We start from the raw sequence: 14,050 nt of genomic DNA on the forward strand, positions 1-14,050 counted from the left end.
TATTAATATCAACAAAACTGAGGAAATGATCTTTGATCCAAAGTCATCCAGAGCCCATTAAACAAGTGTGCTCTTATAAATATCTAGGTGTTCACAGAGCTTGCTTACCTGGGGTTCACATGTAGACAGTGTTTGTTCTCGTCGTTTTTTTATAGAGACAGAGTTTTTGGGGTACAGCAAAAAGTTATGTTTTTGTTTGACAAAGCTGTCATTGAAAGCCTAATGCACTATGGATTTACTGTCTGGTACAAAAACATTATAGTTCTATCTAAAGCTAAGCTTGGATGACTGGTGAAGACAGCTATGAGAATCATAGGGAAAAGGGAATACCGATCCTTTCAATCTGTCAATGAGCAATCACTTCAGGATGAAGCTTTTAATATATTAGCTGACCTCTCGCAGTTTATATTGTGAGTACGAGTTATTGCCTTCTGGTAGATGATCCATGTTGACTGCCGCAGATACAATTGTTTTAAATTAGACTTTTAAATATGTAATATTTGTTAACGATTGAATGTTTGTGGGCGTCTCGGTGGCGCAGTGGGTAGCACGATCATTGCTGTGGTGACGCCAGATTAATAAAGGGACTACACTGAAAATAAAATGAATGAACGTTTGTGTTGATTGGTGTTTCTTGATGTCTGTTTTTTTCAGTGTATGCAAATTTAGGCCTAGATTGCAGGAAAATCTTAATAAAGTGTATACAAACATTCAAAAAGAAAGCTGAAAACCTGTAACCATTGATTTCCATAGTAGGAAAATCAAATACTACACAAGTCAATGGTTACAGGTTTACATTACAAATCTTATAGGTTTGAAACAAGATTAAACAATGATAGAATTTTCATTTTTAGGTGAACTATTCATTTAACACCATGCATCTGAATGGTAACGTGCAAACTAAATATACACAGCACAAATATCACTAGTTTGGAAGTACTTTCTTAGAAAAAAAAAAAAGACATGAAAAACAACAAGAAGCCAAAAAACGCTGCATTCGCTGGCTTTTCATTCATCCAGATTGATGCCATGCATTTGAATAGCAGTGTGTGGATACTGTAAATACACAGCAGACATATTCTAAGTAGTTTGAAAGTACTTTGCTTAACAGAACACGAAAAGCAGCAAGAAGCCAAGAAACGCAGCATGAGGGGGGAAGTGAAGTAAAATAGCTTAGGTAATGGGAAGGCGGCGGAAAAGCAGGCAGAATAATGAAAAGGAGTCGACCCGTTGCGAAGTAAGGAAGGAAACAAGGAAAGTGTGGCCTTGAGAAGAACGACAGATATGCAGAGGGAGGGATAAATGGCAGGGGAGGAAAAAAACGGGAGTTGGTGATCCCACGTCACTCACTCTCTTTCTCTCACTCCCTCGTTCTCAGACCGTTTCCCCTCCATCTCACACACAAATCCTTAGAGATGGAGAAAAGAACATGGAAGGAAGATGGATAGAGAGAGAGAGAGAGAGAGAGAGAAAGAGAGAGAGACAGCAAGGCCTCCTGTGGCTGGTCATTGAGTGCTTCCTGTGTAGATTTTCTGCCGTTTTACCCCTAATTCTTAATCTCCTATAATCTCTGTCAGTCTCTGACAGGTCGCATACTAAGTGCTGCTGTTATCTAAACCCTTTAAAACATATTTACAACCTCTCACACACACAAAAACGCAGCGAACACACTCACAGGCATGAGTCAGTGGCTCACTCCAGCTGATAATGTTATCCTCAAACACACGCCTGCTGGCACAGACGCAGCTGACAGGCTTTACATAGGCAAACACGTCGGTTTGACTGGCTGGACGGATGCATCCAAGAATTCCCAGAATGTAATCAACATCCCAAAACATTGTAAAACACATTATTTACTGCTTCGACATAAATTACTTAGGTGGCCTTTGGGCGTAAATTACTTGGGTGGTTGTAAATTACTTTGATGGCCAAAGATTGGTCTATGTTCAAAAGCTTTTTCTTCTTTTTTTGTTCAAATTACTTTCCACATATCATGTCTGACGGAATAACAATGAAATCATCAATGCAATGAAATCCTTCTGACTATTCAAAACATTGCACTTGGCTTTAAAAAGGGTTAGTTCACCCAAAATGTAATATTCTTTCATAATTTACTCATCATTCACTTGTTCAAACGCTATTTGAGTTTCTTTCTTCTGTTAAACACAAGAAGAGATATTTTGAAAAAATCTTGTTTAATAGCAGCCATTGGCCTGTTTCACACAGCATTAGCGGTAAATATCCGGAAAATTACCGGAACCTCTTTACCGTTAAATTAAAAAAAAGCATTGTTCACACAGGCAAGGACGTTACAGAATATTTCCGGAAAAGACCGTTTATATATCCATTCCAAAATACATGTAAATTCTGACATCATGAACCAGAAATGACCACTAAACGGCTGCGCTTGTATTTATAAACATTTGATTACATTACATACTCTGTGGATGGATCAGTATTGTGAACAATTTCGATGAAAACATATAGAGAAACACTTTCGCATGTCGAGATGTACATAATATGTGTGTTGGCGTTCACCCGCTGCTTCACGGGCAAACGCGACAAGTCAAGCAACTGAAGGAAGCAGAGCTTGAAGGTAAACAAACAACGGCTTATCATAAGCATCTTATCGATAGCAAAGAGCATAGAATCACCAAGAGGCGACACTCTAGTGCGATTTGGGAAAAAGCCACTAGATTTTGGAAGGAAAATTCCAATAGAACAGCAGCATAGTCCGTAAAATAAACTATTAAACGTGATAATTGTGATGGTAAGTGTTGTATTGTCATCTTTCAGGTTGTATCTCAGCTTTAATGCGCTTTTTAAATAAATAAATAAAAACTAAAGCAGCTGCTTGCCATCGTGACAGCAATAAGATACAATAGACAGCTGACCACTTTCACAACAAAATGGCGCAATCCGGGGCTGTTGCTGGGCGCTGCTGTTGCAATGGAACGTTCTATTGAGTGTCGCCTCTTGTTCATTCTAAGCTCTTTGTCGATAATTATTTACACCGTTGGCATTAAGGAACATATAAATGTCATAAACCGTGCGGACGTGAATGCGTCTGAGTGTTCTGATGGGTTAAAGTAGACGTCTCACGTCAGTGCGTTCTAGATGTGCATGCACTCTTTCCGGCAATTTTGCTTTCGCGTTCACACAGCGCAGCATTCTGGCAAATTACCGGTAATGTTACAACTTTTCTTTCAGGAAAATAGTCAGAACGAACTTACCGGTATTTTCAAAAAGGCCCTACTTATAAGATAGCAGTTTGAATCAATTTAGACATATTCTTCAATTATTCTGTCAAATCATTTACTGAATAACTGTTTAAACTGCAGTTCACTTATTCAACCGTGAATGAATTTCACAATACATGTTTGATTCACTTGTTTATTTTTGCTTTGGAATTGAATTAGGAAGGTTATTTAGAAGTATGTGTAAGCAGTGGAAGAATTATACATCGATGATTAGAGGTGGGGTAAACCTTTTCAACATGCTTCGGTGAATCAAATTTATGAATGTATTTAAATTACATCTAATTTATTATCAAAAATGTATATGTTTTCAGTGTTTTGATATATGTTTAGTGACTATTCTATTAACTATGCAAATTTTAAGGCTTCATGCAGATCTAAACACCTATTTTACCAGAAATGTGTTTTATATACTTAAGATGTCTATCAGTGCTCTAGAACTGCCAGCTTCAGACTGATGAATGATATTTTTCCTAGCATTGAATTGGTGCATTATGCATTCCGAATAGTATACACCTTTATAGGGTGGATCAAATATTTATTTATATACATTCATATTATATGTGATTAGTTATAAATATTTCAGATATAAAACAGAGATCAGAGAAAGCCAGTTCTTACTATTAAAGGGCTGAAAACTTTCAAGGGTTTAGAAACTTTCAAGGATTTAAGATTATGATGACCGTTAAATGCGAAAAGGGTTCATTGTGCAGAACAACCACTGAGTAGGGTCTTCACCTTTAAGCAAAAAGCCATGAGTTATTCTTGTATGTCCAAAACAACATCTTGTAAAAATCACTTAATCAAAACTAATCTTAAAAATCTTTTTAAGGTTTTTGATAAATTTAAGGTTTTGATGGATTTGTAGTCTGCATGTTTTCTTTGCCAGATTAGATTATGGGAATCACAGTACTGATTATTCTACCAGGTCAATTACTGTAGACAACAAAAATAAAGCAAAATAAGCAGGACAATGGTGCAGTAAAAATACCAATGCAGAACTAAAAATGCTCTCAAGCAAAAATATTTTATACCTAGTTACTAGTAATAAGTACAATCCCTAGGAAAAAACTACTCTTACTACTTTATAACGTCGGTGCCAGTGGTGTATTGGTTAGTGCGTCGACACATGCACTCCGATGCTCACCGCAACCCGAGTTTGATTCCCCTCGCTGTCCTATGCCGATCCTTACTCTCTCTCTGCTCCCCATGCTTTCCTGTTAATTCTCTTTCCTATCCAAATAAATAAACGTTTTAAAATAAAATAAAAACTACTCTATTAAAGTAACTTGAGTATTTGTAATTGTTTTTTTTTTTACATCATGCACAATCATTCTATGAAAAAAAAATTACTTTAATTGATGCTAATATCATTTTATTATATGGTAGCCCTGCAACTGATGGACTTGGTTCTCATAAGTGGGGTAAACACTAGGGTTGCAAGACACTGGAATTCAGTACCAGTCGACAATAAAATTTTAAAGACATCCATTTCCCACTAACATTGGAGCGCTGTCGAGGACATTCTTAAAGATCGATGATTTGCCATTGTGTTCACATGCTCAACAGAAATGACTGTGATTGGTCGTGCAGGTCATCAGTTGACCAAACTGCTGTTTACTCAGTGTATACACAGATACAGGAACACTGGGGCGTTTCAAAGTCATGTCAATTAGCTGGTTTGTATACAAGCTGACATACGAGCAATCCGCTTATGAATTGCAGCTTTGAAACGCTCCAGTGTCCCTGTATCTGTGGTTACACGCAGTAAACAGCGGTCAGTTTGGTGAACCTTCACGACCAATCGCAGTCATTTTTGTTGAGCATGCAAACACAATGGCAAATCAGCACTGTTTAAGAAAGAAATATTAGCAGGAAATTGACGTCTTTAAAACCAAGTTCCAGTATCATAACAACCCCAGTACATATTATGCATACAGTTCATGTATAGTTCAACCAATGCAGGATAGAAAACAGGCTTAAATGAATCAATGGAACACAAAATGGTGAAACAGCATTCTCAAAATGTGATAGACAACCATGGGAATCAATCACATCTCTGGTTCCATCTGTAAGTGCTTTATCATTGGATAATCATATTGTCTAATCCAGCGTGACTTGAATTTTACTTTAAAAAAAACAAACAAACATATTTTTCAATTTTGAAGAACACTGGGGTCAGTCGACTTCAATTAGTTCCTTTATGTTACAAAAAAGAAAGTCATGCAGGTTTTGAACAACATGAGGGTGAGAAAATTATAGATGTGTATACATAATGGCTTTTTATTTTGAGTGAATAATACCTTTAAGTGGCACAATGGTCATAACTCATGCCTCGCCTAATCCAGGATTTAACCCTACAATAGTTTATTTGCCATTGCGTATCTTTAAATATTATGTACACCAGCCCTTGACAAAGAAATTACCATTTTAATTTGCACACTGGTGAGTAATGTGGGTTTGTTAATTCTGACCATTCATGCAACATAAATTCGTTGTGCGTGTATGTGTGTGTGTGTGTGTGTGTGTTGGTGACTGACCAGTGAAGAGGTCACCGTTGCTGTAGGCTTTGCCCCGGCCCTCTTCGTCGGTGGGCACAGCCGACACCTGCTTAGCCGAGGTGCAGCCCATGGCCTCACTCCGTCCCCCCTCTCACCATCTCACCTGACAAGAGACAGTAAACACATTCAGCGCGGGCACACACACATACACACGTTTCAAGTCAAGACAGACACACGATCAGCTCCATTAGAGGTTCTGCTGGGTTACGTACTACCGATCATCAGGAAAAGAAAACACATCTAAGTTGAGCCTGAACAGATCCAGACATGCTTTCTATCACAGCCCCCGAGCCAAAGGTACAGATTCATCTTTCTTCCACCTCTTTACTTATGAACATGTGTATCTTCAAATTGAACACAGGCCAAGACCAACACGAGACACACACACACACACACAGCACACAGCAGCAGTAAAAAAAAGCATTTGGACACACTTAAAGTATGAATGTCAGTGCACTATAAAATATCAAGCCAATGGCATTTACAAATAAAGAAATATAGCACACAGTTCAAGAACAACATCAACGCTGTTAGGCTTTTAGGGGGCAAGGAGTTCAAAATGAAGCATTTGGATTCTTTCTGGATGTGTTTTAATGCCCATAGTTAGTGGGATAAAATATACCTGTGGCAAAGAATACACAAGACATGTCACTCGTATCTTTTTGAAAGGGTAAAAGTGTAACTGTCAATTTGGTCAATACAGCTCCACCTACTAGTACAGGAGCCAATCACTGATCGCTATAGACTGACGATACTCTTGGGGAGGGGCTTGGACCAGGCATGACTTTCTGCAGATTTTGTGTGATTTGGACATTTAGAAATGAAACTGAAGTCACAGTTGAAGTTTCATTTTATTGGTGATTTCTAATATGAAATTCAATTACAAGCTTGGCAAGCAATTTAGGAGAATTTGATGTTTCCCAATTCAGAAAGAATGCCCAAGCATGCTGCCATCGAAGCGTTTCAAAGATGGCCGGCAAGTGAAATGACTTGCATTAAACAGACTTTGCTTGTGGTTACTCTAAGATAACTGTGAAGAATTTTATACATCAACTAAAGAGGATTAAATAAAAAACCTGACAAAATGCTTTGCATAAGTAAATTTAGTTCTAAGAATAACAAATGCAACTTTTCTTATATAGAATACAGTGACATTTAGACATCAAGCATGACTTACCAACGCTTTCTCACGGCAGTTCGTAAATTTTTGATTTAGTAGATTATTTGAAATCATACAATCTCTTTCGTAAAATTTAGAAAAATTTGCTAAATAGTGGAGTGTAGGGGTGGGGTTTGGTGCCATGCCTCCTTTTAAAAATTTTACATTTTCATACGACTGAACTTATACGAATTTGTACGAATTAGCCAACAAACTTACAAATTACAAAGTTAAAAAAAAGGTCCAAGGTTAAAAAAGGAAAAGTCAAGGTTTTATGCTATACCGTTCCTATGGTATAGTATGCAAGATTTTTTTTAAACTTTTTTTTTTGTTGTTTTTATGACAACAGTATCTCCAGGAGAAAAGATAACATTTTAAATGTACACACTCTCATCTAAGCTTTTCACTCATCATACCACACATGCTTCTGATGATGTGACAATAAAAATGATTTGATTTGATGAAATTTGAATTATTTAGCCTGACATGTTTACTGTTCCAAAATATCCTAAATGTAAATAAACATTGGCTGCATCCAAAATCGCCTACTACTCAGTATGTACTGCATTTGAATTTGAATTTACTACTCAACCAATAGAAAGTACGCTCTATACAATATAAATGTGAGTAGTATGAATGAAGTTTGGACAAACTACATCTGCCATTTTATCATGATCATGTGACACGCTTCATTCTCATTCATGAATTTTCTTGTGATGCATCATGGGGTAGCGTAGCGTCAATCTTTAGAATTTTGCAGGAAATAGTAGGTCATCTGAATACTTCTCACATACTGTTTTTTGATTTCTAAGAATTCGGACAAACTACTCGACTCTCATACTGTTTTTAGTATACTATATACCGAAACTGCCATTTTAACATCCAGGAATGATGCACAAAAAGAAAGCCCTGCCCCTACTCAATATTCCCTTCTAGTTGGAAGTACATCAACATACATACTGAAATCAAAGTCTCAGTTGACTTTAAAATATTTGAAAAAGGTAGTTGCTAACAACTGACAAAATGAGTTTTTTTGAGAACAATAAACTTCATCCTATTAACAGGTAAACTCAGTAAATTTTACAGTCTAAACTCTGAAGGCCCAACATGCAGTATGAAGCAGTTCTTTATTTAAGGGCAACAGTTTTCAAAAACCTGAATGGCAATATACTGATAATGAACATTGTTTAGATGAATGTGTAAGGATGTGTTGTTCCTCTCAATGATAAAATAAACACTACTAAAGCTACAGCTGTGAGAAAACAGGTATTAAGAAAGCATCTCATAATAGCTGTGTGGATGTTTGCGCAGTCTCAGCAGTTCAGGATTTCAGGCATCACCTCGGACCAATAGATGCCAAGGTAAACTTCTCCAGAAAGTTCGATTAGGCAACCCATTTCCAAGTCCTCACACTCAGAGTGAAGTTTGCTTTGGCCTGATTTATGAATTCTGCTCAGGATTTAGAGGGAGCTTAACTCCATAAATATCACACTATTGCAAACATTTTGAATTAAAAACATTTTAGACTAAATTTAAAGCTTAAAGGGTCACGAAACACCAAAACACATTTTTTGAGCTGTTGACAGTTGTATATGTGTCCCACACTGCTAAAAACACTATTAAGACACCTATATTTCACTAAAAAGTGTAAATTGGTTGTTTTTGCTTTATTTCAAGCAAATTCGTACTTCCGGTTTGAAACGAATTTTTGAAGCTGCGTCACGGTCATGACATAATAGCCTGTATTCCAGTGTGCAGACTGGGCGTCTGTGCCAGAGTGAGTCTTATTACGTCTTACAGTGTGATGCATTAATGCATGAGTAAGGCTTGGTTCAAACCAATCAGCGCGCTCTATTGTGCAACTTCATTAATATTCATTCCTATCACCGTGTTTTCAGGACAGAGACGCCACGTTGTGTTGGCAAAACAAGCGTGAAGTGTTGCTTTTATAGTTTGCTGCAGTTAAGTTTTGTTTTCATTTTCTCTCCGTGAGAGCTCAGACTCACGTGTGGATTAACAGTGTACGCGACACGCGACAACAATAACTTACGTGTCTAAGGAGGATTATTGTTTACCTGAGAGCTGTCCTCATCTGCAAACGCTGAGATCTGGATTCGTTTGTAGTATTCTCTTCATAAAGACGCGGCTCTAGTTGCTGGTGATTGTCCTGTCTCTACAGATTTGGTAAGTGAGCGACCAGTGCTCTTTGTTTATTCAGTTTGTTCGTATCTAACAAACTATTGCACAGAGTGTAAACACGTTAGCACCACAACCAAACTTTAACCTCGTGTAGGGTTTTTACCGCATTTAGTGACCGGAATAACACGAGCGGCTTTCTGACGCTACCTGTCGTGTGCATCTAAGCTTCTGGGAAATGCGGAGGTTTTTTTTCTCTCATTCGCCGTGCGGTATAAAACATTGCATGAAAAATACACGCTTAGAGCAGCTCCTCGAATCAAATATCTCGAGTTTTGCGAGGGGCATGAATGAATTCCCTGAATGAAAGAGCCAAACTGCAGTTAAAGTCCACCATTTAATAATTTGGCAAATAATTTGACTACAGATGTCCATGTAGGTTAAACACCATCACTTTCTCCTGTATGTGTGTGTGTGTGTGTGTGTGTGTGTGTGTGTGTGTGTGTGTGTGTGTGTATTTTGACTCTGAAACTCGCGCGTGCCCAAATAGACACTCCCACACCATCCCACTTTTCTTCCTCCGACACTCCCCCCTAAACAGAGCTGGACACGCCCACTTTTCTGACTTTTTCCAAAGTAGAGGTGTGAAAACACCCTGCTGAAACGAGCGGGTTTCATGGCCCTTTAATGGCAGAGAATAGGGGTGACAAAATTTGGTATCAGTTCAGAAATAATCATAACTGGTTATTATGTACTGACGTCATTTATTACATATGCGTTATATGGTGGTAGCTTACTATGGCGAGGGAGGAGACCACGAGTAATTAAACAGCTCCAACTAATTAAAAAGCAGACAACTGTGCACAATTCACTGCGTCACTTCTGTCTTTCACTAACAGGGAAGTACATCAGAACCCAGCTATGGAGAAAAAAAAGCTGTAAACTCTCTCTATCTTTCTCTCTTAGGCCCCTTTGACATGCTGGCATGTTCGTGAGGTAACATTTTATCTCCTCTCTCGGCTGTTACAACAACATTACTTGTGGATCCAGACAAGAGCATGTCTGCAGAGTGAGTTTTCTCCACCGTGTCGCCATCTATAATAGATCAGCTGATCGCCATGGCCGTTTAACATCAGTGTCCATGTCACTGCTTGCTGAACAGCACCAGAGCCCTGCTGACCATTAGAGCCAATCGCAGCCTTGCGTGTGATCAATCATAGGTGTTTAAGAACTCGCTCAACAACGGTCTAAAAGCAAGCGGGATAATATTGACATTAGTTTATTTGCTATAAATGCTCATGTTGTCTTCTGTGCATGTACTCGAGTCTTGTTTAATACATTCAAAAAGAGTGTTTTCTTTGAGCAGGTAAAATTAAAGGTGCAGTACATATATCTCACTGCTTGTATTAAAGGATAAAATTGTATTACAAATAATCTATATATTTATATATGATTTTAATACAAGAATTATTGTGTTGCTAAGTAAAATATAAAATTGTTTATGGAAAGCATAGTCAATGCACCGAGATATCGAATTGAACCGAATCGATGGCATAATCGCAACTGAACTTAACCGTGAGACCAGTGTAGGTTCACACCAATAGTAAAGAGCAATATACGATGGCTAATGGGGTATGCTAAGGCTGTGTCCGAAATCGCCTACTGAGAACAGTGTAGATTCACACCACTAGTGGAAAGCACTATATGATGGCTAATGGGGTATGCTAAGGCTATGTCCGAACTCGCCTACTACTCAGTAGGTACTACATTTAAATTTAAATTTACTACATGACCATTAGAAAAGTACGATCTATAAAGTATGTATGCGAGTTGTATGAATGGAACAACCAGCATTTGTATTTATTACATAGCCAACCCACGTCAGTTGCATTGCTTCACTGCCATTCATGAATTCTCTCATGTGGCATTATGGCATAGCGTAGCATCCATCAGATGCGCACTTCAGAATCTCGCCGAAGTAGTAGGTCAGACTCATTCTTGCACTTCTCGGATATTGTTTTTTGAATATTATGAATTCGGACATACTACTCGACTCTCATAATGTTTTTAAATGTACTACAGTTGAAGTCAGAATTATTAGCCCCCTGTTTATTTTTTTCCCCAATTTCTGTTTAACGGAGAGAAGATTTGTTCAACACATTTCTAAACATAATAGTTTTAATAACTCATCTCTAATAACTGATTTATTTTATCGTTGCCATGATGACAGTAAATAATATTTTACTAAATATTTTTCAAGACACTTCTATACAGCTTAAAGTGACATTTAAAGGCTTTATTAGGTTAACTAGGCAGGTTAGGGTAATTAAGCAAGTTATTGTGTAACGATGGTTTTATCTGTAGACTATTTAAAATATATATAGCTTACAGGGGATAATAATTTTGACCTTAAAATGGTTTTTAAAAAATTTAAATATTATCAGACATACTGTGAATTGTTTTTGCTCTGTTAAACATAATTTGTGAAATATATTTTTTTTTAATTAAAGGGGGGCTAATAATTCTGACTTCAACTGTATATAGTATGGGAGTATGCAATTTTGGAGGCATCACCTTCATTTACCTTTTCACTTTTGCTTACAAAAAAAAGTTACAAAACTGAAAACTTTTGTTGGCAAAAATTCAGCAGGGAACCAAAAGCCAGGGTATTCAAAATATGCCTACAAAAATATGTAATCATTGCATCACGTTTGACATCACACACATCGCATATAAAGGCACCTTCAGAATCAGCAGCAGTGAGATGACAACATCTCCACCAACATGGACCTCGGAGCGACAGCAACAGACCCAGAAATGAGGGAGACAAACTAGGAGAGGACAAAACAGAGGAGAGAAAGATCAAAAGAGCCGCTACTCCTCCTCCTGCCTCTCTCCTCGTTTGAAGTCGACAGGAGGGGCAGTGTTTAGCTCTGCCTTTAACAGCACGGGGCGCAGGACAAAGCACCAGGTGTACAGGCGAGAGAAAAGTGTGCGTGTGTGCGCTCACTCACGAGTCTGACCGCTCTCTGCTGCTAGCCTTGAGTAAACAAAATCTACCTCTCAAGGCTGCCGAGATTCAGTCCTCCATCCCTTGAAAGCCTGTGAAAGCATAATCATAAACAGTAGGGGTTTTCGACAAGGAAGTGTTTAGATTTACACCATCTCAGATCTGAAAAGAGTGTTAGGAGATGCTCAGAACTGAAACGGCCTTCATTTGCGAAGATCTACATGTGCTCTGCAACTTGCTTAATTGCTTATATACAGTATCACCAACAAAGTTATGTGTGCATTATCGGTGTCTATTTAAAACTTGCTAACAAGCAGTTAGAAGCTACACTCCAACAATTGCCTAGAAAAATCACAGCAATAACACCGCAAACATCCATTGTATCTATACCACCCATGCAAAGACATCATCCGTCCCACAGATCGATCCGCCACTTATCCATCCAAAGCATTCACCAATATAATCCTTACTACCAATACATCATCCCTCCATCCATTCACACTTACCCCATCCTAATTTCACAGGGAAACGTTTTGTCAGTTCAGTGGTGCGTTCAGTCTTACAAAAATGTACGATTTAAAAAAAAAAAGGCATGGCACACAATCCCCCCCTAAACCTAGCCATCATTGGTGAATAAGCAAATCATATTAAATTGTACGAATGAGATCATACGAATTCATACAATTTAGCTACAAAATCAAAAAGTTACGAATTGCCGAGAGATGGTTCTGGTGCTTTTGTGTACTCACCCACTCATCCATCCATCCACCCTACAAAGACATCATCTATCCACACCATTAGTCCACCCCACTCACATCTATCTAGTCCACTCATTTACCAATAAACCCAATATCACTCATCCATCCAAACCATCAATATGCATCCACTGCAGAGACCCATCCATCTACACTAAGGGCTACACAATATATTGTTTCAGCATCGATATCGCAATGTAAGCATTAGCAATAGACACATCACAGGATTTGAAATAGTATAGTAAATGCTATAGAGCCACATTCACACTCATGATAAGGAATTTTTGTTGTGCGATATATTGTCACAGAAATTATTGCGATAAGTGATATTATCGTCACTTTGAGATCATTTTATATCGCAGAATACATAATGATTATATAACAGCATAATAATGCAAATAGCCATAAACACTTTAAAAATACGTATCATTCTTAAGGTTATTTAAACTCTGTAATTTGATGTTTAAAAGGTAAATATCCTATTAAATACACTATTAAATGTCCTCTTAGGTAAAAGTCCAGTTATAACCTTTGACGCCAGGGGAGGTAGAATGTAAATCTGATTGTAAAATGGCTTAAACGTCATTTATGAATTTGTAAATATATATTCCAGCGGCAGAAATTATTCTCTGAGTAATGCACAATAAGTCAATATATAGATTATTATGACAAAGCTAAGCCAAAAAAACGTGATTTATTGTTACACTTTGCAGTAACTGCAAATATTGTATCATTTACATATATTTTAAAGGTCTGAGACTGTGTAAGTATTCAAAGCCAGTTTTAGGCATTTAAGGCACAAGTATGTATTATGTTTGTAACTTAAAGAAAAATGAATGAAGTCTATACAGTGTTATTTAACACTTATTAATTCAATTTATGTACCTGAAGACTTCAAGACTCCCAGAGTATCGCAATATGAATCACAGAAAAATAACATATTACAGTTTTTTTCCAATATTGTGCAGCCCTAGTCCATACCACATAGCCAATGCATCCACCTAGACAATACCCATCTATAACACCCATTTATCTATTAATATCCATCAATCTATACATCCATTTATATAACCCATCCATTCATTTTTACCACCCATTCACCCCACAGACTAATACTTTCAAACAACCACATCAACCCATTCATTAATCCATACCAAATCCCATAGCACTCA

At 37.6% G+C, this 14,050-nt stretch overlaps 1 protein-coding gene across 6 annotated transcripts in view; it reads right to left on the minus strand.

The window, feature by feature from the left end:
* The window catches only part of zgc:92140, a 66,157-nt gene that overhangs the window by 32,935 nt on the left and 19,172 nt on the right, over positions 1-14,050 (minus strand). For 4 of the 6 annotated variants that reach the window (XM_087263176.1, NM_001004593.1, XM_087263178.1 and 1 more), the window contains 1 exon segment: positions 5,798-5,921. In XM_087263176.1, the coding sequence (XP_087119302.1) occupies positions 5,798-5,888 (91 nt within the window). In that variant the 5' untranslated portion in view covers positions 5,889-5,921. 6 annotated transcript variants of the gene reach the window in all.

Source organism: Danio rerio, chromosome 8, assembly GCF_052040795.2.
Source record: "Danio rerio strain M-AB ecotype USA chromosome 8, GRCz13ab, whole genome shotgun sequence".
NCBI lineage: Eukaryota > Metazoa > Chordata > Actinopteri > Cypriniformes > Danionidae > Danio > Danio rerio.